Source organism: Martes martes (genome assembly GCF_963455335.1).
Source record: "Martes martes genome assembly, chromosome: 4".
NCBI lineage: Eukaryota > Metazoa > Chordata > Mammalia > Carnivora > Mustelidae > Martes > Martes martes.
In genome coordinates, this window is record NC_137891.1 from 119,760,639 (window position 1) to 119,783,951 (window position 23,313).

The 23,313-nt window shown below is 34.7% G+C and overlaps 1 protein-coding gene across 1 annotated transcript in view; it reads left to right on the plus strand.

The window, feature by feature from the left end:
- Positions 1–22,828, plus strand: part of ODF2L (outer dense fiber of sperm tails 2 like) — a 36,178-nt gene extending 13,350 nt beyond the window's left edge. Inside the window, exons 9-17 of the mRNA XM_080802140.1 lie at positions 1,890–2,075; positions 4,757–4,866; positions 5,826–5,961; positions 10,783–10,893; positions 12,553–12,657; positions 16,182–16,267; positions 16,350–16,512; positions 19,403–19,528; positions 21,997–22,828. Of these exons, the coding sequence (XP_080658266.1) occupies positions 1,890–2,075; positions 4,757–4,866; positions 5,826–5,961; positions 10,783–10,893; positions 12,553–12,657; positions 16,182–16,267; positions 16,350–16,512; positions 19,403–19,528; positions 21,997–22,125 (1,152 nt within the window). The 3' untranslated portion in view covers positions 22,126–22,828. The remainder of the gene's footprint in view (positions 1–1,889; positions 2,076–4,756; positions 4,867–5,825; positions 5,962–10,782; positions 10,894–12,552; positions 12,658–16,181; positions 16,268–16,349; positions 16,513–19,402; positions 19,529–21,996) is intronic.
- Positions 22,829–23,313: the final 485 nt, after the last annotated feature.

The following is a 23,313-nucleotide window of genomic DNA, read 5'->3' on the forward strand; positions in this document are numbered from 1 at the left end:
TCTGAGAAGTAACCTAAAGATACTTTAACCCATTTTTCTTTCTAGATCTTTATAATATAGCAGTTAGGAATAGAATATATTCACAATTTAGAAGACACAGAATAATTATCTTTATAATATGCAGCATGTAGAGTTCCTTGGAAATAGGGAAAGGCAAATAGTTGACTTTAAAATATATGTCCATTCATTTGGCAAGACTGCGAAGTTATTTATTTTGAAACCACAGAAATAATTTGATAGTTTAGTATACTCCCTAATAGTGCTCAAATGTGAGATAGGATAAATCTAGTGAGGAAGTCCTGACTATCTTGTTCCAAAAAATTTATTTCACCTTGGTGTTTAAAATGGTTTAGTGAAGTGTAGCAATTATTCATGGTGTGCTGATGACACCCTGTGGTTTCCTGGAGGAATGGCAGCTATATTTCCTATGGAGTCTGTTCTCTTAAACACTGCTCTTACTCTTTCTTGTTTTCCCCCAACTACTTATTAAAACATTTTATGGCATTTTTTAGTTTAAGTAGATTTCCAAAGACTGTTTAACAGTACTTTGCTGCTTGTCTTAATCTGCTGAGTTCACTTTTCAGAGAGGGCTCGTCTTTAAATCTTATTTAATATGTACTTCTTCATCTAAATTTTAGTGGAAGTTAAGAAGCATAGTTTTTTCGGGCACTTGGGTGGTTCAGATGGTTAAGCATCTTCCTTCAGTTCAGGTCATGATCTCCAGATCCTGGGATGAGCCCCATGTTGGGCTCCCAGTCCAGCAGGGAGCCTGCTTCTCCCTCACCCTCTGCCTTTCCCCCTGCTTGTGCTCTATCTCTTAATCTCTCTCAAATGAATAAATAAAATCTTAAAAAAAAAAACATAGTTTTTATTAATCATGGAATTAAATAGAAAACTGAGTCTTTTACTGTGACTCCTTCGATTTTTTTTCATTAAAATGATTGTCCAGAAATTTTAAACTAAAACCTTAATTCTGTAATAATTTTTTCAGTATTATACAACTTTTACAAAAAATGTAAAAGTGTTAAAATCTTAGGTCTCTAAATTCTTAGCTATTTAGTAGTCAAATACTTTAAATACAAAGTCTTAAAAATAATTAGAAATAAAAGCATGAGAGTTACCACACTAAATCGTATCCATCATCCGCCCAGCCTATTATTTTGTCTCTAGTTATGTAAGGAAATAGTCATGCCAATTAACACCATCAAATTCAATGGATAGAAACATGGCCCTCGAACATCTTTTCACCCTTACTGTTATGGTTCTGATAGTTATTCATCTAAGCCTGTTCAGTCTCGGAATAGTAACTTCCATAAAGTTACTACTTTATTGGGTAAAGCAGTATGTTTATTGCCCTTGATGTAACTTTTAAGAATCAAGACATGCCCCTTAATTCCAGTAAATTAACATTTGCAAAATAAGCCTATCTCATCTACATCATTTGTGATTTGTAGAGTCTGATCATGTGTCCTTTAAGCCTTTATCATTGCAACTAAGAGTCCTAACATATGTAGGGAGCTACTGATTCCTTTGAGTTTTTTGTATTTTATTTTGAATTATCTCCAGCTCAATTATAGTTCTTTGATTTTCTTAACTAGTACCGTGTATAATAGTCTAGATGTGAAATTTTAACAAGTTCTAGTTAATTACAAAAATTTAAAGAAAGTTAAAGTTTAAAAAGTTTTAAAAAAGTTTAAAAAATGTTTGTATAGTAATTCTATAATGTTACAAATAAACTTCGGTGAAACCAACTTCCTTTACTGTTTTGCTTTTTATTAATCCTATGATAGTTCTTTTGATAAAATCTGTGGAAGATTATTTACATATTTTTACAATGTTGACATAAACATTGGAGTGAAATAATTTAAGTACTACTAATATTTTTTTAGAGCTTGGAAACCAAGATAACTGAATGGAACTTACAAATGAGAAAGAATAAGCATGAAGCTATAGCAATGAAAGAATCAAGTAAGCAAAAAACTATAGCTCTGAAAAAGGCATCTAAAATTTACAGACAAAGGCTTAAACACTTCAGTGGAGACATGGAAAACCTTACCTCCCAAATTAGAGATCAGGTAAGTATATACATTCTTTCTTAACCGTTCTATGTACTTAGTTTCTGTAGTTAACATCCTAATGCTTAATATAATAATCTCTTAATGCTACTGATACTAGGAAGACTTTATTCATACTCTTTTGCTTTAGTCTTTATTTTGAAAGGTTCCAGAAAATGTCACATTTGCATATTGAATTACATCAGTATTTCCTTGGGAACTTTATTAAAGGATATATTAAAAGTGTCCCAAAGTGGGGTGCCTAGGCTGCTCAGTGGGTTAAGCCTCTGCCTTTGGCTCAGGTCATGATCTCAGGGTCCTGGATCAAGCCCCGCATCAGGCTCTTTGCTCATCAGGAGCCTGCTTTCCCCTCTCTCTCTCTGCCTGCCTCTCTGCCTACTTGTGATCTCTGTCTGTCAAATAAATAAATAAAATCTTAAAAAAAAAAAAAAAGTGCCCCAGAGCATCTCCGGCAAGCTAAGGGTACATACAAATTCCCCCTTGGAAATGGACAGTGTACATTAGCATATGAAAGACCCTGAGTAGGCAAAGTAAAACAGCATAATGAAGAGTTTTGAACTCAGAGTTTCTTGCCACTTATTTAACCACATAACTCTTGTTTTACCCACAAAACAGCTCTTGGAACTGGTTCTAAGGAACACCAGTTTGGGAACTGCTGATTTATGTTATTAGACCATATGACTGTATTCAGTAATTCACTTCATTTGAACTCTGTAATGCACTTAAAGCCATTCACTGACGTAAACACACCATGTGAAAGTTATCTTTGGGTGTAGTACAGAGTTGAAAACTGGACTTAGTTCTTTGTTGTTTGTGATGAATTATTGTATTTATTCAATTAGCAGTTAATAAAATATTTACTCTTTTTAATGTCTCATGGGTATTCCACCTCTTAAGAACTGATGTTAGGGCTTATAGAATTATGAGAGGCTTTTAGAAATGAAAGTGGGCTTGCATAAACTTTTGTATAAACAAAACAACTTAATATTTTATAAGCTCAAGTGTTAACACTTAAAGATGAACGACATTCAGAAGAATTTAACTAGACAAAGAATTGAGGACTAAGTTCATAATCTAGAAGGTCATTAAACTGACTTGAATACCTGAAAATATTCTTGAGTGGTGAAAGTTAATCAAGTCATTAACATTCTCAGGATTTTCCTGTTTAAATAGCATCGTGTGACACATATCCCAGATCATGGTATATGAAGGCTCTTCTGCTTGTTCATCTCGTGACTTTGGGTGAGGTACTTAACCTAAGACTCCGTTTCCTCATCTATAAAATAGGAGATAGTAATATTCCTATTTCATGATTATAGGGAGGAATAAATGAGAAAAAGTATGTCAAAGCACAGTCCCTGGCCATCCTACATTTTTGCCATATTGACCTCCTTTCTATTCCTCTAATCTATAGAGTTTTAATGTTTGCTATTACGTCTGGCTGTAATGTTCTCTTTGGGTTCACAATAGCTCGTTCTTTTTTAATCACTCAGGTTCTTTTTAATTGACATCTCTCCAGAGGGGCCTTTCTTGACCACTCCTTTTGAAGCAGTCCCTCAACAGTCATATCATATCTTGAATTCTCTTCACAGCATTTATTTTTGTAGTTAAAATTTCTAAATATCTTTATATTATAATATATTACCTACACTATACACACACACACACACACACACCCCAACTTATATACCTCATTGTGCAAATTTAAATTCATTTTACATAAAATATGAAAACAGAATACTAGGCTTTATTCAACATATCAACAATATTTTTGTAAAAAGGTATAAACCAAGAAATTCTTGCATATAGTATATGCTCAATAAATGCTTTTTCTGTAACTAGATGAATGGTGGAAGGAAAGAAGCCCCCAGTAAATACTAACTGCTATCATTATTACTTCTGGGTCTTCTGATTAATAATTATTGGTATTGTTGTGTTCCCAGTGAGTTTGTCATTCTGTAGAATGTTAGGGGACACAATGACTATAGCTCACTAGGTGGGTTCGTAAAGAGTAGATTCATTTGACAGTTACTTATTGAGTGTCTTCTGTATGTCAGGCACTATTCAAGGCCCTAGCAATGAACAAAACAGACAGAAATCTCTACCTCGGGGAGCTCCCATTCAAAGTGGTTAAGCCACTACAGTTTTCCTTTCTTTGTTGACAATAACAGTGTTTGGGGACCAATGGGGGTGACCTCTACAAAACAGCTTGACATCATTATAGCAACAATAAATAAGGCTGCATTATTAAATGCTGTGGAATTGTGGAATTGCAGAGAGCTTCTATATGTATCAGTAGAGGACTTCTTTCTCCTCTGATGCTTATGTGGTTGTTAGCATCTTCTATATATAGCATGCGGAATGAAAAGTTCAAGAAATAGGAAGGAAGTTATCTTCATTAGTAATGAAACATTGTTTGAAAATCATTATATCAACATCCTTAACATGTTGTGTTAGAACTGCCACTATGTGCATATAAAACGATACTAATATAAAGATATTATCAACATTTACTTTAAAAGATTCCTATATTCAGAGCTGTACACTAAAATTTTCCATATAAAAAATTCCATCCTTTATAGGATAAGTGTTTCCTTGTTTATGTCGTATTTGTGTTTAGAGCCCTGCACAAAACCAAAGTGTTATTCAGTTACAGGATGAGTACTTGATGTATTTTTTAGGAAGCCAAGCTGTCTGAAACAATTTCAGCTTCCAATGCCTGGAAAAGTCATTATGAGAAAATTGTAATAGAAAAAACTGAATTGGAAGTTCAGATTGAAACAATGCAAAAGTAAGAAAAGAATTAAGAATCTTTTTATGGTTTAATAAGGAGTATTTTCAGTTCCTTCCTCTTTAAGCAGTTTGCATTTTGGTTCTTCTGGGTTACATATGGTGAAGTTTGTCCATATGATTTGATATTTTTGCTATTTATAATGTTAAAAACGTTCCTTATTCTATTCTAAAAATACGATAAAATGATTACCCACTGAAAAGTGCATTGGTGTTCACATTTTGAACTTTGTAGGTTGGTATTTGGAATTGGGTATGTGTCATCTATTATTTGCAGTTAAATGTTAACACTATTTTATCTTAAAATGGAAGTGATAGTTCTCTACCAAACAAGAATATGTAAGTAAGAATATATAACAGAGCTTAAAATAAAAGCACAAATGCTTTCAAAATCCTAAAAATTATTTTTCCTTAAAGCACATTAATTGCATAACAAAGAAATTCAATGAGTAAACCTCCTTCTATCTTTTATGCTTTGAAATTTATTACTGATAAACTAACAGTAATGAACCCTGCACATTTATTTTTAAATGTTTTGTTTTCTGTATATTCTCTTAAGTTTTATCATTATAAACTAGCATGTATCATTCACTTCTAAAGCTGAGTTATTGCCTCACTTGATCCTTTTATATAACTGTGGTCCCGAGATTGTGTAGATGTATGTGCATGTGTGTGAGTGAGAAACAGATGGCCAGTGAGGATAATAGTTAAACATTTTACTGAATAGCAAAGAGAATGTTGTGTAATTTTTCACTGGCATCATCAGTGGGTAATTATTGCTACTCAAGGTTATGCAGTTAGTAGCCTGATAGATAACTGCTTTCTGTTTACCTTTTTCTGTGACTTGTACTTTAAAACTGTACATCCTACCAACATAATTTCAGAAACACACTTAAAAAGCACTATTTGAATGAAAATTTCTATGACTTTTATATAAAATGTATCATTTATCTCATAAAGGCAAGTTACAAATCTTTTGGAAGACCTGAAGAAAGTGGAAGACCTTGGAAAAAATTCATGTGAAGAAATTCTTAGAAAACTTCACTCAATTGAATATGAAAATGAAACTCTGAATCTTGAGAATACAAAATTAAAGGTAATGTGTGTTCTGGGGCGATGGCTGGGTCAGTTGGTGGAGCATGCAGCTCTTGATCTCAGGGTTGTGAGTTTGAGCTCCACATTGGGTGTAGAGATTACTTAAAAATAAAATCATTTTTTATAATAAGGTAATATGTGTTCATGTGTGTATGTTCATGTGTCTAATGACAGCTTAGTAGAAGTAGCTGGAATGGTAGCATGATTAGGATAGTACTGTTGTGTCATTTTGTTTTTTGTGTTTGTGAGGGTATTAGAGAATCATTATAATATGCAACTTCTAAAGCTACATATATATCCATATTTATATATCTATATATATATATGCATACAGACACATATTTATATATAGATCTTTAAGTGTTTATAGTTGTACGCAGAGATATATGTTAAAGTTGTTTTTAGCAATATTAAATAATAAGATTTATAGCTTGAATAACTGTCTCAACTTTCTAAAAAATTTATTTATTCTTCAATTTTAGCTGTTGAGTCATTCAAAATTACATTAACTTTAATGCGTAAGATTTTTTTCCTACGTGTCATGGTTACGATAGGATGTAGCCTGTTCTGTTTGAAACCAGAAAGTATGTTCCTGGCTGCTTCATAACCAGAAAGAATTTTCCAACTTAATCAAATCCAAGGGGTGATTGGTTTGTATGTGTACCAGAGAAAAAAATGGAGAAGAAGTTTTTATACTTTCTGAGAAAAAAGAAAATTGAGTTCTCAGTTAGAGATACAAGTAACCAGATGAGACTTGATTAAAGATTACTGCATGGGGTGCCTGGTTGGCTCAGTCCGTTAGGCATCTGCCTTCAGCTCAGGTCATGATCCCAGGGTCCTGGGATGGTGCCTCACATCAGGCTGCCTGCTCAGCAGGGGAGTCTGCTTCTCCTTCTCACTCTCCCGCTATCCTCTCCCTCTCTCTCTCTCTCTCAAATAAATAAAATCTTAAAAAAAAAAAGATGATGCATCATTTTCAGTTCTTTAATACCATCTTTGGAGGACAGTAAATAGAACACAGAAAAGAATCTGTGTAAAAAGGCCAGAGTTGGCAGTCCAAAGCAGATATCACATCAGAGAACCAACCCTCTTTTTAGCTCTCTCTTCTGCCATTCCTAGGTTATGACCCTCATAATCCAAAATGATTGCTGGAGCTCTAGCCATTATAGCCAAATTTCAAGCAGTAGGATTGCAAGGCGAAAAAGATGAGTTATTACTCACCCCCCTCTTTTTTTTTCATCTCCTCTTAGGGAGACTTCCTGTAAGTTCCATACCACTCTACTCTTCTACTTATTCAGGCACATGGCCCCAACTAGGTATAAGGAAGACTAGGGAGTGTAGTCTTCTAGTTATCCTGGGTTCTAGCCAAATATGAATACTCATTATTTCCTGCAGTTTATTCACATTTTCCTATATCTTGTCCTATAGTTTGACTATATGTACAATTTGGAATCATTTTTCCTAGTACCGAAGACCTGCCTTAGTTCAGCTCAAGTGCTTCTTCCCCCCAAAGTCTTTTCAATTAGGATGAGTCTCTCCTTATAAACTCCCATCTTTGTATGCCCAGAATGCCCAGGGAAGGTGTCATATACACTTAGCTCTCCATGAATATTTATGAATGAATGCTTAAAATGTTTATCTTGGAAGAGGAAGCGATTTTGTTATGTTTATTTTCTTAATTTCCTTGATAACCTCCAGAGAGAAAGGATTAGAATAATATTTCATCAATTATAAATCTATAAATTATAAATCTATAAATCTAATTTTTCATCAAATGGTAAGTGGAATTAATTTTAAATTACATAGGGATAAGAATCATCAAGTTAAAGTTTACATCTTACTTTCTATTAATAATTCAGAAACATGTACTTTTAAAGCATTATTCTTTTGATTTTTGTTTAAGGAAAAAACCTAGGTGCATTTGGCATATGTTTCTGCAATGTAAAATTGCCTAGATCTTGTATTTTGTTACTTTTAATGACTTCAGAATAATTTTAGATTTTAACATTTCAAAAAAGGATCTAGCTGATATTCCTTCCAAGACCCAGTGACCTCTTCTATTGAAATTGCAAGAGGTTATTTGCATGGTTATAAGTTCTATTTGTTCATTATAAAGAGTTTAAAAAAAATAGAAAAGAGTAAAGGGAAAATTTTAAAAATCACTGTAATCTCACAACTCAAGGAAACTAAAGTTACCATTTTACCATATAGTCTTGAGGATTTTGAACTAGTTCCAGTTTTTTTTCTACCATAAGTAAAAATGTGGGTAGTTTCTTTGAGTTTTTTGCCTGTTTTCTTAGGATAAGTTTTTAGGATTGTAATTATATGGTCAAAAGGGAGGTTCATTTTTAGTGTTATGTATTTCCAAATTACCCATCATATGGATCCCTATATTTTTTCCAGTGCAAGACAATTTTAAAACTAATCTCTCCAAGTTTGATAGGTGATCTCATCTAGTGTTGGGGTTTTAAGTACCATCTATATCCTGGGGCTCTCCAATTTATATCTCTTGCCTTGACTTTGCCCCTGAATTCCAGACATATCTTCTACGGCGTACTTGAAACCTCCACTTGGATATTTAATAGGTGTCTCAAAGTTAGCATGTTTAAAATAGAGCTCCTTTATTCCCCCAAATGGTTCATCCTATAGTTAGCCTCATCTCTGTTAATGGCAATATCATCTGTCCTTTGACCTGGTTTTATCCCTGACTCCTTTCTCTCCCACCTGCTTCCAGTCTGTCAGCAGATCTACACCTCTCCCCAGCACCACTGCTGTTGTCCTGGTTGAAGTCACCATCATCTCTCATAGTTACGGTGACTTCCTGAGCCCCCTTTGCATCCGCCCTTGCTGCTATAGTCAGCTTTCAGTTCAACATAGCATAGTTCTCATAAAAATGAAAGACCATGTCACTATTCCACCCCAAACCGTCCAATGATATCTGGATAATAAACACCTACAAAACATTATTCCATCTGGCTTTCCAGTACTTCTCCCACCTCATCTCCTTCCATTCTCCCCATTGTTTTCTCCCTTCCTGGCACACTGGCCTTGCTCTTTTCCCCCTAACTGGCTAGGGCTTGTCCCACAGTTGCCTTTCTCTGTGGGAATTCTCTTCCCTCAAAGAGCCACACATCCTTTCAGTGTTTGCTCTAAAGTCCCTTTCTCTGGACGCCTCCCTGGCCCATCCACAACATGTCATTCCTATTCTGCTTTTGTGTATGGTATATTTTACTTCATATTCTTGGTTTTTGTTCATCTATTCCCTTTTCGTCTATCTGTATGTGGAGTACATAAGCCCCATGAAGGAAGGGATTTTTTTTTAATTCTTCTGTTCGTTAATAGAAGAATAGCCAGTGTCTAGAGCATTTTTAATAACTAGTAAACATATTTTTCATGTATTTATTGATCATGTACATTTCTGCCTTTATGAATTACCTATTCATTATTCTTTGTATTTTTTTAATATATATATAAGAACCCTGTATTAAGGGTATTAATGTTTTGTCATAATTTGTTACTCTCTTTTATGTTTTGTTTGCCTCTTAAATTTTTTGAGAGGGCAGTAAAATTTGGAGAGATATATTTACACATATGTGTGGATACATTTTTTTCTTTAACAGCTTCTGTTAAGTCTGTCACATTTCTGCGCATCTTAGATGTAGAAGCACTGACTACCTGCAATCCAGACTGTCTTTTCAAGGATGTATAGTGAGCATCCTTGGAGGACACCCATGTTATCTTACCAGAGGGTAGACATGCTTACTGCTTGTTATGAGAGATCTGGGTTCCCTAAAGTCAGGGTTGCTCCTCTGCTAGTGCCTCCCACTGCATGTGCAGGTGTCATCTGGCCCTCATTGTGTCATCCTGGGGGACCCGGGTCTTGGGAGATGAATGCAAATCTGACATCTGGCTACTGCTCTTCTGTAATCAAGTTTTGTGTCTCTGACCCAGGGGTCTCATGTCTTCTGCTAACATGCATGAAACTGTTCCAGGCTCACTTGTCAGCTTGGAGGGTAAAATCCCAAACGCTTACAGTACTTGACATCATCTTTTGATTTTACACTTAGTAGGGGTTTTGCTATCCTAAAATCAAAATTTTAGCTGTATCTTCTGTGAAAAATGTTAAAACTTTATTTTTAAAATACAAATAAATATAAAAAATAATGTCAGGTGGAGGCAAGTAGTTCATCTGTTTTCTTTCTAATAGTTAAACAGGTGTCTTGTTACCATTATTTAGTGATCCATATTTTCCTCATTGATTTAAAAATTCAATCTTTAGCATACACTAAATATAACTTTAGTGTATTTTTCTGTTTCTGTTCCATTGACCTCTATATTCTTATGTTGGTATCTTAAAATTTTTAGTTCTTCATACATCTTTATCTAATAAGTACTGAGATTCTCTACCTTAATATTCCTTTCAGTATTATATTAGTATTTCCCATTTATTTTTCCGTATGAGTTTTAAAATTAATTTTGTCATATTCCCCGTCCTCCCAACTATTATACTTTCGGTTGATATTACATTTAAAGTGTTATCCATTTGGAAAAAACTGATATGTCAAATAGTATGAGTCTTCTAATCTGAGAACATCGTCTTTTAAAAGTTTTGGAAATTTTAAAAATATTTGTCTTACATAAGTCTTATTATAGTTATTCATGAGTATTATTGACTTGAAAATTCTTACATTTAAGTGGTAATTATATGCAATAAAAATGATTATTAACCTTTTGATAAATGAGTTATGTTTTTATAATCCTAGCACTGGAATATAGGTGAATTCTAAAGATTTATAAAATCTGTTTATTTTTTCCTTGCTAGACTACACTTGAGGCTTTGAAGGATGAGGTGATTTCTGTTGAAAATGAACTTTTAGAATTGCAAGAAGTAGAAAAACAACAGAAAACCCTTACTGAAGTATATAAAACTCAGGTAATTATTGCACTGATTTTGTTGTTAAATTTTGTAGGCAATTTAGGGGCACCTGGGTGGCTCAGTGGGTTAAAGCCTCTGCCTTCGGCTCAGGTCATGATCCCAGGGTCCTGGGATCGAGTCCCGCATCGGGCTCTCTGCTCGGCGGGGAGCCTGCTTCCCCCTCCTCTCTCTGCCTGCCTCTGTGCCTACTTGTGATCTGTCTCTCTGTCAAATAAATAAATAAAATCTTTAAAAAAAAAATTTGTAGGCAATTTAAAACGCAGTACTTTTTTATAATCTAAAGAAGCAGAATTGAACAAAGGTAGAGCTATTATTTTATGATAGAACATATGTCCCATATTTCTTAAGGTCCCACATATTTTTATAGTAGATGATTCTGCTGATTCTTGATTGAGGCCTTGACTGTGTATGTACTGGCTATTCCAAAAAGTAGATCTAAAGTTAATTATGTAGATGTAATGTAAATCTTATGTATAATCTTGTTAAGCTTAGTTATATTTTAGATGTTTAATGGCATTGATTTAGAATATTGACTCCCTTTTAGGGTCATTAAAACTCAGTACTCCCTCTTTCCCAATAAATAAAATAAAATTCTGATTTACTCACATGAAAGACTTGGATAAGAATTGTGAAAATATATGTGGAATAGAGCTATATTCAGTGGCAGTTTATAGAAAACCTTATATTTTGAAAATGTAGTATTCAAGAAAGACTTTATGAGAAAGATGGGACTTATGCAGGTCCTTAATGATGGTACCAAACTGGTCAATAAATAAGCTAGGTTTTGCTGGAAGAGAGAGCATTAGAATTAAAGAATAAATAACTAAAGGTAAAAGCTTAAGGGGAGGGCATCCTGTAGATAAGTAGGAAGTTCATCTGGATGGTTTAGATGGGAGGATGGAGTCAAAACATCCAGTTAGAATCCTGCAGTCATGCAGAGCTTACCAGAGGTAGGATGGAGGTGTGGTGGACTGTGGGCCTGTTACTGAGAATGCCAGCTGGGTCCTCCAGCTGGGTGTTTGGGTTTAATCCGTCAGCAAGAATAATGTGCATGTTCTGGGCTCTGGGCTTTGTATAAAGGCCTCAGAATTTTTTTTTTTTTTTTTTTGAGCATTGTTTAAGTGTAAAGTAATTGGTTTGGGAGCCAGTTTTATTTATTTATATAATAAATAAAATTTAAAATATATAAAAAATTTTTAAAAATTTAAAATATATAAAAAAATAAAATTTAACAACAAAAAGAAAATATATATATATATTTTCTTTTTGTTGTTGTTGTTGTAATAAATCTGACTTTTCCTAAATCTGCCTGTGGACATACATGTCAGCATATTTCAGTTACTCCTTAGTCTTCAGATTTCTTTTTAAAAATTATTCTTTAAAGTGACCTTGACTTGCAAATAAAGATCTCTAATATTCAGGCTTAAGGGGAGGGTCTAGAAATATGGTTGGGAAAAGACAGGTAAATCATAAAAGGGTTGTAGATTGGAGTAGAACACTGAGCAATTTTTATATTAAAGTAGGAATAACATTAGATAAAGATACTGAGGGTGTTGATAGGGAAATAATGATTTGTTTAAAAATTCAGATGTTTAGTTTTTTAATTTATATTATGGTCTTAATTAAATATGTTGTCCTAATATATTTTATTTTCAGATACAAAAATTACAAGAGGCAGCAGAAATGGTGAAAACCAGATGTGAAAATTTGCTACACGAAAATAACCTAATTACAAAAAACAAAAATAAAAAATTAGAGAAGGTGAGTTTGATATTTTAATCAATAAAATAATATTTATATGTTTTGTACTTTATGAATATTATACATATTCTTTCATTATGTTCATTTTCTCTAGTTTTGACCTAGAAATTACCTGTCTTTAATCTCTGTAGGAGTTTGTTTTCTATGGAGATAATGTTTCCTCCAGGCTTGAAATGTTTGTTTGTGTGAATGTTTTTCTACTTTTTCCTTAGTATTTGGAAAATAGCATAAATGTTTAATTTTTCTGATATAAGAGCAGATTCATATATCTCAAAAAAATGGATATCACTTATCACTGGCTTCATCAGCCATAAGTATGCAAACTTGAATATCTCTCATTTTTAATCCCACCTTTTTGTTTTCAGTACTAAATCTTTTGTGTTTAAAAAGTAAAGTAAATATTCGCTGTTAAATGCTTTTTGGAAGAAAAATAGTATTTAAAAAAGCAGCATCATTTCCCTTTTATCACCCCATTGCAACAGAATGAGGGGAAAGCCAGTGTTGGCAAGTTATGATGTTTTTGTGAATATTTTTAACTTTTTAAATGAAACCGCATCCCTCTTTGGGTCTTCTCATGTTGTTTTGGTAAGGAAGTAGTGAAAGTCATAGGGCACTGACTCCTGGCTGGAGAGGTCATGGGATGTTAGCAATCACTTCCAACTGAGTGTAATAAGGTGACTGTCTCTGGGTTGCCCCCACATCTTGGGATTGAGAAGTCTGAGTGAGGCACAGTGTGAAGAAGAGGTCAGCCAGAGCAGGCATTCTGCTGGTTAAACAGAGATAAAGATAGCCCACAAAACATGCAAGTTACTACTTTCTTAGAATTACTTTTTACCCATTTTTAGCAGCATGTCTAGCATTTTATGTGTCCTGGTCTCTCTCTCTCTCTCATGAGACATAGCACCGCAAAGCTGTCCTCTTTTGCCAGGTAGCACTGTAAATAAAACACCTTATTTACATCAGCCTATTCAGGAGGCTGATGGGGCAGAAGCCTGTGATTTTCAGATGCCATGAGTCACAATGTTTTCTAACTGGTATTAAACCAGAAAAGTCATTTTTTAAGATGAATTTTTTCCTTTTCCTTTTCCAACTGGTTTTCTCATGGGCTCTTAGATATTTGGGGACCCAGAGGTAAGCTTTGTTCTCATTTTATCTTTTGTGATCAAGAATTCCAGATGTGCTCGGTAGCTCTAGGTGTTCCCTGTCTCAGGGAAAGACTCTGGCTCTTGTGTTTTTCTTCCTGTAAACATCCTACATGCCATATGTCTGGTGTTTTTTTTTTTTTTTTTTTTTAATTAACCATGTAAGCATTTCTTAGAGGTGCTTCTTGTCACATCGCCACAAAAGTGCCACGGGGAGGCACTGCAATGGCCAAAGGGGTGAATGTAGGTAAATTTAGAGACTTGCTCAGAATAATTTTAATGATGAAATGACAGTCTGCTGAAGACTGATGATATGAGCTATCTTGGCATAATAAACCATAATCCCACCAGCTGGACTAAGATGAGTGCAGCAGGGCTGTTCTAATTGAAATATCTGAGTTACGAGATTGAATGACAAAGTGACAGTTACTTTAGCCTAATGGCTGGATGGTAGCAAATGACCATACCAGCGTTACTAGTTATGACTATGCTTGAAGGTAAATGACAGGAATCAAAAAGTTTGCTTTCCTAAGTAGGTTAAACATTCTCCATGCAGGCTAATATAACTGTATGCGTTGAGTCAACAGACTTTTTTTTAAGACTATTTAAAAACCTCGAATTCTAATGTAAGTAACATAGAGCGTTATATTAGTTACTCAACAAACTTTTTGAAAACCAAAGTACAGCCCACTTTTGAGATACAGGTTCTCGTTAGCCGAGTCTAACTTACCGTTTATTCATATTTATTTGGTTGCATCTTTTTGTTTAAAACCATTATGCCTAAAATACTTATTATATTATGAGCATATCTAGTGTTTAAGATAGTAAAAACATTAATGCTGAATGTGTGACCTTGCACTTGTTTCCTTAATGCTACAACTCAGATGAGAGGCCAGATGGAGTCTCATCTGCAGGAGTTAGAGCGCGTCCGCGACTCGTTGACGGCGTCGGAACAGAGGCTTCACGAGTGTCAGGAGAGTCTGCAGCACTGCAAGGGGAAATGTGCAGACCAGGCGCGCACCGTTAGGGAGCTGCAGGGCCAGGTGTCCGGCCAGCATTCTGCTTTCTGCTAGATAGGTCCAAGGAAACTTCAGAATGATTTCACCAGTTGAGGGCACTCCTGTCGGGGGTTGATTTTTTTTTTTTTTTTAATTCCCATTTCCATCAATTTATCAGTTTATTGCAGATACTGTAATATTCTGCAAGCTATTCTTTCAGTATTGTGAAAAATTGTTAACTAAAATTGCTCATTTTAGTTTATTCGTACAAATCTACATTTAGATGTCTCAGAACATGGTAATAGCATGACAGAAGGAGCAATGCTGTGTTTACATACATATTTTTTGACATCAGGATAAGCTAAGTTATTGTAAATTACCTGACAAAAATTACAATTTATTTTAATTAGAATCGTGCTTCAAGCTCATTTGGATTATTCTCACGTTTTTTTTGCCAACATATACTTCTGTACTCCATCAGAACAAAGATCATGGGTGCCCAGTTAGTCACCACTTAGCCACCTCCTAATTCAATGCTTAGCACAGAGTAAGTGCTTAATAAATATTTCTTTAATTATTTTTTTCAAAGATGCATGTGCAAGGAGGTAGCAAGTGTTTTTATTTGTGAAACAATTTTTAGGAACAATTCCCTATATTCCAAATGTAATCTGGATTTTAATTTTGAAATGCATCCTGTTTTTAAAAAGCATGCAAACAAAATTTTGCTAAATTTAAATTTCTGAGAAGAGATTTTTCTAGGAAAATGCCAAATCTGCATAGATAACCTGAATTATTAATTAAAAAATATTGGAATTATTGGAAAATTTTATTGGAAAATAAATATTGGAGAATTTTATTTTCCAAGCTTCTTAAAATAAGTATAGCTTTGAAGCAATAGGAAGAATATTCTGTCTTGGTATCCACAAATTTTCTGTGGTTGATTTGCTTGTTTTATTTTGTTTCTCATAAATATGATTTTTACTTGTAGTTACAACTTCAGAGTAAATTATCAATCACTATCTTTAGGTAAAACAAGAAATTGTAAGAGTACCTAAATATCCAACAATAGGAGATTCGTACTGTTTGGTCTTCAAATTTACTTAATAAAATAAATGTCCTTTTTCAAGAAATCATTGTTCAGAATGTATTAATTGCCATTGTTCAGAAAGAATTTTAGTAGATGATTTTTCATGAGGCACTAAACAGAAATTCAAGAGCTTGTGTTTTAACAATGTAGTGTTTCTTTGTGTCTCTCTGTGTAGGAGTATTAATAATACTGATGTTTTCTTGTTTTTTATGATTATTCTAACGATAAAGTATATAGATTTCTTTTGAAGTTGCTTAGAAGAAAATAACCAAGAAAACTTTATTTTTCCCCTTTTAGGTTGATGCAAATCATAATCTTCTGAGAAAGCTTTCTCTGGAAGAGGAAAATTATCTTATTCAGTTGAAGTGTGAAAACCTTAAACAGTAAGTATTAAATTGACTTAAAATTGGTGTTACATTTTTCTCTACGCACTATAATTTTAAAATATATGTTTTCTGTAAAAAGAAAATTAGAACAGATGGATGCGGAAAATAAAGAGCTTGAAAAGAAGCTGGCAAACCGAGAAGAATGTCTTAAGCATAGTAATCTTAAGTTTAAAGAGAAATCTGCAGAATATACAGCATTGGCCAGACAGCTGGAAGCTGCTTTAGAAGAAGGAAGACAAAAGGTACAGATGGCCTTTATTTAGAAACTTTTTAATTAGTTTATCCAAGAGTCGTCCTTTTAAACAGACAATATCTCATCTTACCAAACCTACAGTTATTGTTTTTATCCTGATGACAGGGTAGCTGTGTTACTGGTGCAGTTACTTCAGTAGGTAAATGATGGTGTGGCAGGGTAGAGGCATAGATGGAAAACATAGAAGGAGCTCCCCCACCTCCTCTTTCTTTTGTTTTTTGTTTTTTTACATAAAACCAAAGCATTGTTCAAATTGTTGAGCATTTTGGTTTCGATCAGGATCTGGTGAGCCGTAGAGCTCAGCTCCCTTTTCTTTTGGCCAATATTGTTACATTAAATGCATGTAAGAATTAAATTCTAGTTAAATCCATTTGGTTAACATTTAATAAACATCTCACTGTGTGTCAGCCACTCCGCTACTATTTGAGATGAAAAGATGAATAAAACCTTGTTAGTTTACAAGCTCCTCGGCAGTTTCCCTAGTGTTATGGGAAACCTGTGTACAGAGGGCATGGGGAGACTGTAGAAAGAGGCAAACCACTCCAGGTTGGAAGGTGACAGGTTTAATAAGCGAGGGAACGCAAGAGTTTTCTTGGATGGCCACAAGATGAGTAGATTTCCACACCTGACAGGATCTTAAAAGTCTATATAGAGGGCCTTAACTAGGTTCAGTCACGTACCCAGTCCAAATAGCCTCAACACCACATTCCTTTCTCAAGGCTCCTTACTTGGAGTGGCTTCTGGGAGCAGGGCAGGAAAGCAGAACAGATATCTAAAGCACAAGGGAGAGGGTGGGGAGCTTATAATTGCCCAGGTTCAGCTCGTGAGTCAAATGGAGGTCACATCTTTTTTTTTTTTTTTAAGATTTTATTTATTTATTTGACAGAGAGAGATCACAAGTGGGCAGAGAGGCAGGCAGAGAGAGAGGAGGAAGCAGGCTCCCCACTGAGCAGAGAGCCCGATGCGGGGCTCGATCCCAGGACCTTGGGATCATGACCTGAGCCGAAGGCAGAGGCTTTAACCCACTGAGCCACCCAGGCACCCCAAGTCACATCTTTTTGATAACCTCCTCCAACAGACCTGGCCTCAACTCTCAGGACACTCATAGTCCAGGGGAAAGATAATATATAAACAGACAAGTGTCATCCAGCATGTCGGTGCTATAACAGAGGGAGGGTACAAGGTACACCAGAGGACACTGTTAGTTTATTGTCGGGGGTGGTGGTTGGAAATAATGCAGGAGGGTCTTAACAGGTAAATTTATCCAATGACTTGAAAATGTAGTCTTGAAAGGACTTAAGGTGGGCTTTGGAGTCTAGCTAGAACTGGATTTGAATTCTGGCTCTGACACATTACACCCTGACCCAGAGTGAATCACTTCTTGAAATTCTAGTTTCTTAATTAGTGAAATGGGGATGATGAGTTTCCTCATCAGATTGAATGATGCTAAAAAGAGATTGTCTATTCCATGACGACTCTCAGATGTATATCTCCACCCCAGACTTCTGTCTCTCCTGGAAACTAAAGTCACATATTATGCTGCTTACGTGACATCTCAAACTTAACATGTCCAATACCAAATTGTCTTTCCCTCTAAACTCTCTTCCACCCACGTCTTTCTCAAGTTTGTTAATGGCAACTCCATGTAAGTTAGATAAAATCTGAAGTGTGGCTCTTACATCACAAGTGCTATATACATACATCATATATACACACACATATATATGTATGTGTGTGTGTGTGTGTGTATATATATATATATGTATATTTTTAACTCTGGGAAACTAATTTAGATTTATTTTGAAAGATACATCCTTGGATAAAAGCTAGGTTGTAAAATGTATTGCCGATGATAGAAATGTAATCCAGATTTCTCAGCCCCATCAACCTTTGGGAGGAAAATAAAAGACTTTCTCCTAGAAATGCTAGGTGTCTAAGATTCCTTCTGAGAAGTGTTCAGAGTCCCCAGTGATGTGTCTGCCTTCTTTCTCTCCTGCTGCACCGAATGTCAGGCTGTTTGTCTCTAGTTTCTGCCACGTGAGGAGTGCCATCACTGCCTTGTCACTATTGTCCAAACTGAGGACATTGTCAAAGGCTCTTTCTCCTATAGCTTCAGATCCTGCTAGCATCCCTCATACTGCTGCCCTTGGAATTGGTGCAAAGAAATTTTTGTAAATTACTTTATAATAACTTAGAACTGGGTTTGCAGGAGCATGATTAGAGGACAGTCCTTCCCACTAGCTCCTTGCTCCTTAACTAGTTCTTGTCTCAGCTCTTACCCTTGTGGCTCCAACCCAGCATTCTTGCAAATAGGCTACCACATAGCTGAATCGTTGGATGAACATAGCTAAGCTAGCTTTCTGCTAAAATAAGCAATCATAGAAATAAGAAATCTCAAATTCAGAGCACTCTGCAAGTGAATGAATGAAAAACCAGTCTCTTGTTGTATATGTGAGTGAAGTGTCTACATCCCATGCCCTGCCCCTATCTCATCTACCTAGTCTGCCGTCCGCACTGAATGAGAACTTGCTGTGCTCTACCCCCACTCTGAACACCACGGTGAATCTAAATCTATGCAACATGCCAGCTGTTCTCAATAGGTTATAAAAATATAATGTTGGGCAGAACACCTACCTGAGTCACAGAGGACTGCAAATATGTATACTTACTCCATCTCAGGCTAATTTTGCAGATACTTTTTACTGCAAAGAGAAGTAAACATACTTACGTTATTTTTGTTTCCTCAGGATAGAACATCTTTAAATATTTTGTAATTAAACTGTTCAGAAAAAGAAGTACAGTCTAAGTATGTCAAGGCTTTAGATCATACTCAAAAAAAAGCATATTTAGTTATTTTGCTCTTTTAATGAAAATTACAGGTTTCTGAAGAAATAGAGAAAATGTCATCTAGAGAGAGGGCTTTACAGATTAAAATATTAAATCTGGAAACTGAGCTTAGAAAGAAAAATGAAGAACAAAATCAACTTGTTTGCAAAATGAACAGTGTAAGTATTAGTATGGCTTAATATATTTTCATAAAAAATAAATTAGCAGTTAACGTTCTTACCCTGTAGTTTAGTTAAAGTATGAAGTGAGCAGAATCAGGACTCGTGCTTTACTGGTAATATTAAGAATAACAAATAATATAAATCATAAAAATTTTAAATGTCATGATTATGCCAAAGAATAACTACACTGCATCCTTGGTAGCTCCCAGCACGTTTCCCCAAAGTCTCATGAGGCCCTTTCCTGCATATTACTTTCACACAACAGCTGCTTAGTGAATTATACTGAGGAATTTCTGGTACGAATTTTTCATTTTTTAAGATATACAATTTAAACTATTTTGAGTTAGACTTTGATATCTGTCTTGAGTAATGAATATTATACTTTAAAAAGTGATGAGTTTGTATTAAGTAATATTCAGTGTTGTTATATCTGCGTTTAAGATAGGTACTGTGGGCCACTCAGCCATGAAATGAGAATCCCAAATTCACTGTGTTTAATTAATCTTCTGATGTCTTTTCCAAAGTATTCATGAAAATAGTCAATTAGCATAAGATACTATGGAAGCTAAGCACTAGTCGTGACTAAATTACTTGAAAACGGTCTACTTGATGATATAGAAAATGATGATACTTTATCTTTTCTGGGAGCCGGAGGTGCAGCAAACACTATTTTTTCATTTCCAAGTGTCTAGAAAGTTAAAAACGTGAAAGGTTCAAAAGTTAAATGATTTTTGTTATGCAATATTAATTTAATTTTATCACCATCAAAATTTCCGTGGCAGTTTAATCAGAACAAACATTTCTCACTTTTAATGTAGCATGGGTCTGCTCTTTATTCTAAATCTCTTTTATTTATATATATATATTTTTAACTTTCTTTTCTCACCATCAGAATTTCTGATGCTATAAAGCATGTGTCATTAAAGCTTCTGAAGAGGGCGCCTGGGTGGCTCAGTTGGTTGAGCGACTGCCTTCGGCTCAGGTCATGATCCCGGACTTCCAGGATTGAGTCCCACATCGGGCTCCCAGCTCCTTGGGGAGTCTGCTTCTCCCTCTGACCTTCTCCTCTCTCATGCTCTCTCTCACTCATTGTCTCTCAAATAAATAAATAAAATCTTTAAATAAATAAAAATCTTTAAGCTTCTGAAGAAATAAGTAGTGAGATGAGTTGGATTTCTCTATAATGTTCTCACTGCTTGATTAAATCTGCAAAATAAATAAGTTTAAGACGTGGTGTTCTATTAAACTTGCTAATTTTTATAGTAATAAAAATCTAGAATTCTAAGCAAAGATTTAGACATAGCTGAGTCTGTGTGTTCCGTCCCTTCCAGGGGACAGTTCCATCCGCAGGTCAGTATTTATTTTGTATACATGTCCTAGCTCCAGTTGACTTGTAAGCAGCCTGAGAGCCAGTGTCATAGTTGGTTATACTCTAGTGTCCTCTACAGTGCCCTGCCCACAAAGCAGGCTTCTTTGGATTTTCTGCCCCAGTGCTTCAGCTGGAGCAGGGTAAATGCACAGACCCAAGCTTAACCTGGGCTGCCCTGCCTGAAGCCTGAAATGCTTGGGAGTCTTAACAGGTTATCCTAAAATCCATGAACATTTAACATTCTCCCCTATAATAGAGGTGTGTTCTTATTAATATTTTTCCCTCCAAACTGTTGAGTAAAACTGATGTTTCACAAAGATTCGCTGTATTCATTCTGTATACTTTGTGTAGCCCAGCCTAGCACGTTGCTTCATACCACTCCACTGCCCCCAAGGGGTATTGCTCAGTTTCAGAAGGTATCACATGTCATTGACTACCAGATAGGAAGAAAATAAAAGATTTCTCTTCTTAAGGTGCCTACATTTCAGTTGGAAGCTAGATGTTATTTGCAGCCTGTCTATCTGAAGTATTTTCAGTGAATAGATCTACTTGAGAATTTATATGCAACCGAATATTTTTTAAAAATATATTAGACTTTTAATTTTTCCCTCAGAGAACACCTATTATAATAATGAGAGTTCTTTTTATTTTTAAAGGATTCTAAAAATAAAATGCTCATATTATCAAAACTAGAATTATGTCACTTTTTAAGATAATAAAAGTCTTATAGTATAAAATACAAAAATGGCAAAAACTGGTATTAAAATAGGTCATGTTAAATGTAATGAAAAATAGTTATACTGGTTTTAAATAAAATCAATTATGTTAATCATGTTAAATATGTAATCATTTGGCGTTGGTTGTATTACAACAAACTATATCACAGTAAGATCAACCATGTGTGTACTTTAGTTATGCTGGATTTTAAAGAAAAGTGAGCTCTAAGGTAAGTTGTTAATGCACGTATCAGATGTTAGAACTCCCTTAAAAAATTGAAAGTCATGTATTTAATTGTTGTATATATAAGTTTTACATTATAACTCTACCCTTTGATATGAATGTCATTATTGATTATCTTTATTTTTTCTTTATTTAGAAAGCACAACACCAGGAAGTGTGTTTGAAGGAAATACAACATAGTCTTGAAAAGTCGGAGAATCAAAATGAGAGTATTAAGAATTATTTACAGTTTCTTAAAACTTCATATGTAACAATGTTTGGATAAATGGTTGGATTTATTTTCTAGAAGCAATAGGATTTTACTCTAAGTCTAAAACGTGATTAGGTACAAAAATAATAATAAATATACTTTAATTTATGGGTGGTAGTAGTAGAGTTTTTATGTAGTTTTCTTAAATACAATTTATTATCCATTTGCAACTTTAAAATAAGATACAGTTGTTAGTATTCCTTTTTGCTGGATAATTTTCATCTAGCTCTGGTTTAAATACCTATTTAAATTATATTGATTTTTAGAATGGTTTTCACACACACAAAAAAAGCCAGAATCATTTTTTGTGACTGTCTGTAGCCATCATTTAAGTGAATTTGTAATAAATCTAGGCCAGTTTTAAGCCAAATACATGATTTTGAATAACATATATAACATGTATAGTTGTTTTACTTTGTGGTAATATATGTGTATTTTTTTCCTTGATTTTATAGATACATATCTATACATATCTATAAAATCAAGGAAAATATTCTGGATATTAATTGTTAATAATAGTATAATTATATGGGACACCTGGGTGGTTCATTCGGTTAAGCGGCTGCCTTCAGCTCAGGTCATGATCCCAGGGTTTTGGGATCAAGTCCTACAACGGGCTCCTTGCTCTGTGGGGAACCTGCTTCTCCCTCTGCCTGCTGGAGGTCCCCCTGTTTGTGTTCTCTCTCTCTCTCTCAAATGAACAAATAAAATCTTTTTTAAAAATAGTATAATTATATGCTTTCTAAAGATACCAAATGTCAAATTAATACTGTTTCAAGTATGATGCCATTATAATTTCTATGAGGCTTTTAATAGAGAATATTAACTCATAGTGACAATGAAAACATGTTGGCATGCATTGTTTGTTTATAAAGAGTGGGCATTTGGGCTCTCCTGTGAGTTTGTAGTCTCTTCTGTTTCATTTTTTATTAGTGATTGTCTTGGATTGTCACTGTAGACCTTCTAAGGCCCTAAATTAACTAAAAGATTAAAGGGAACGACTTGTTCCATCCCTTTCCATAGCCAACTCCCTTGGGATGATCAAAATAAGCACTGTTAATACCAAGAAGTTGTAGGATAAGGTCTTCATACATAAAAGAGATACCAAGAACTTACTCCCCCCAGTCTCCTACCTGATGTGCAAAGGCAGGATCCTCTAAAAGGGGACTGATGTTGTCAACAAGGAATCAGGTAATAGGATCT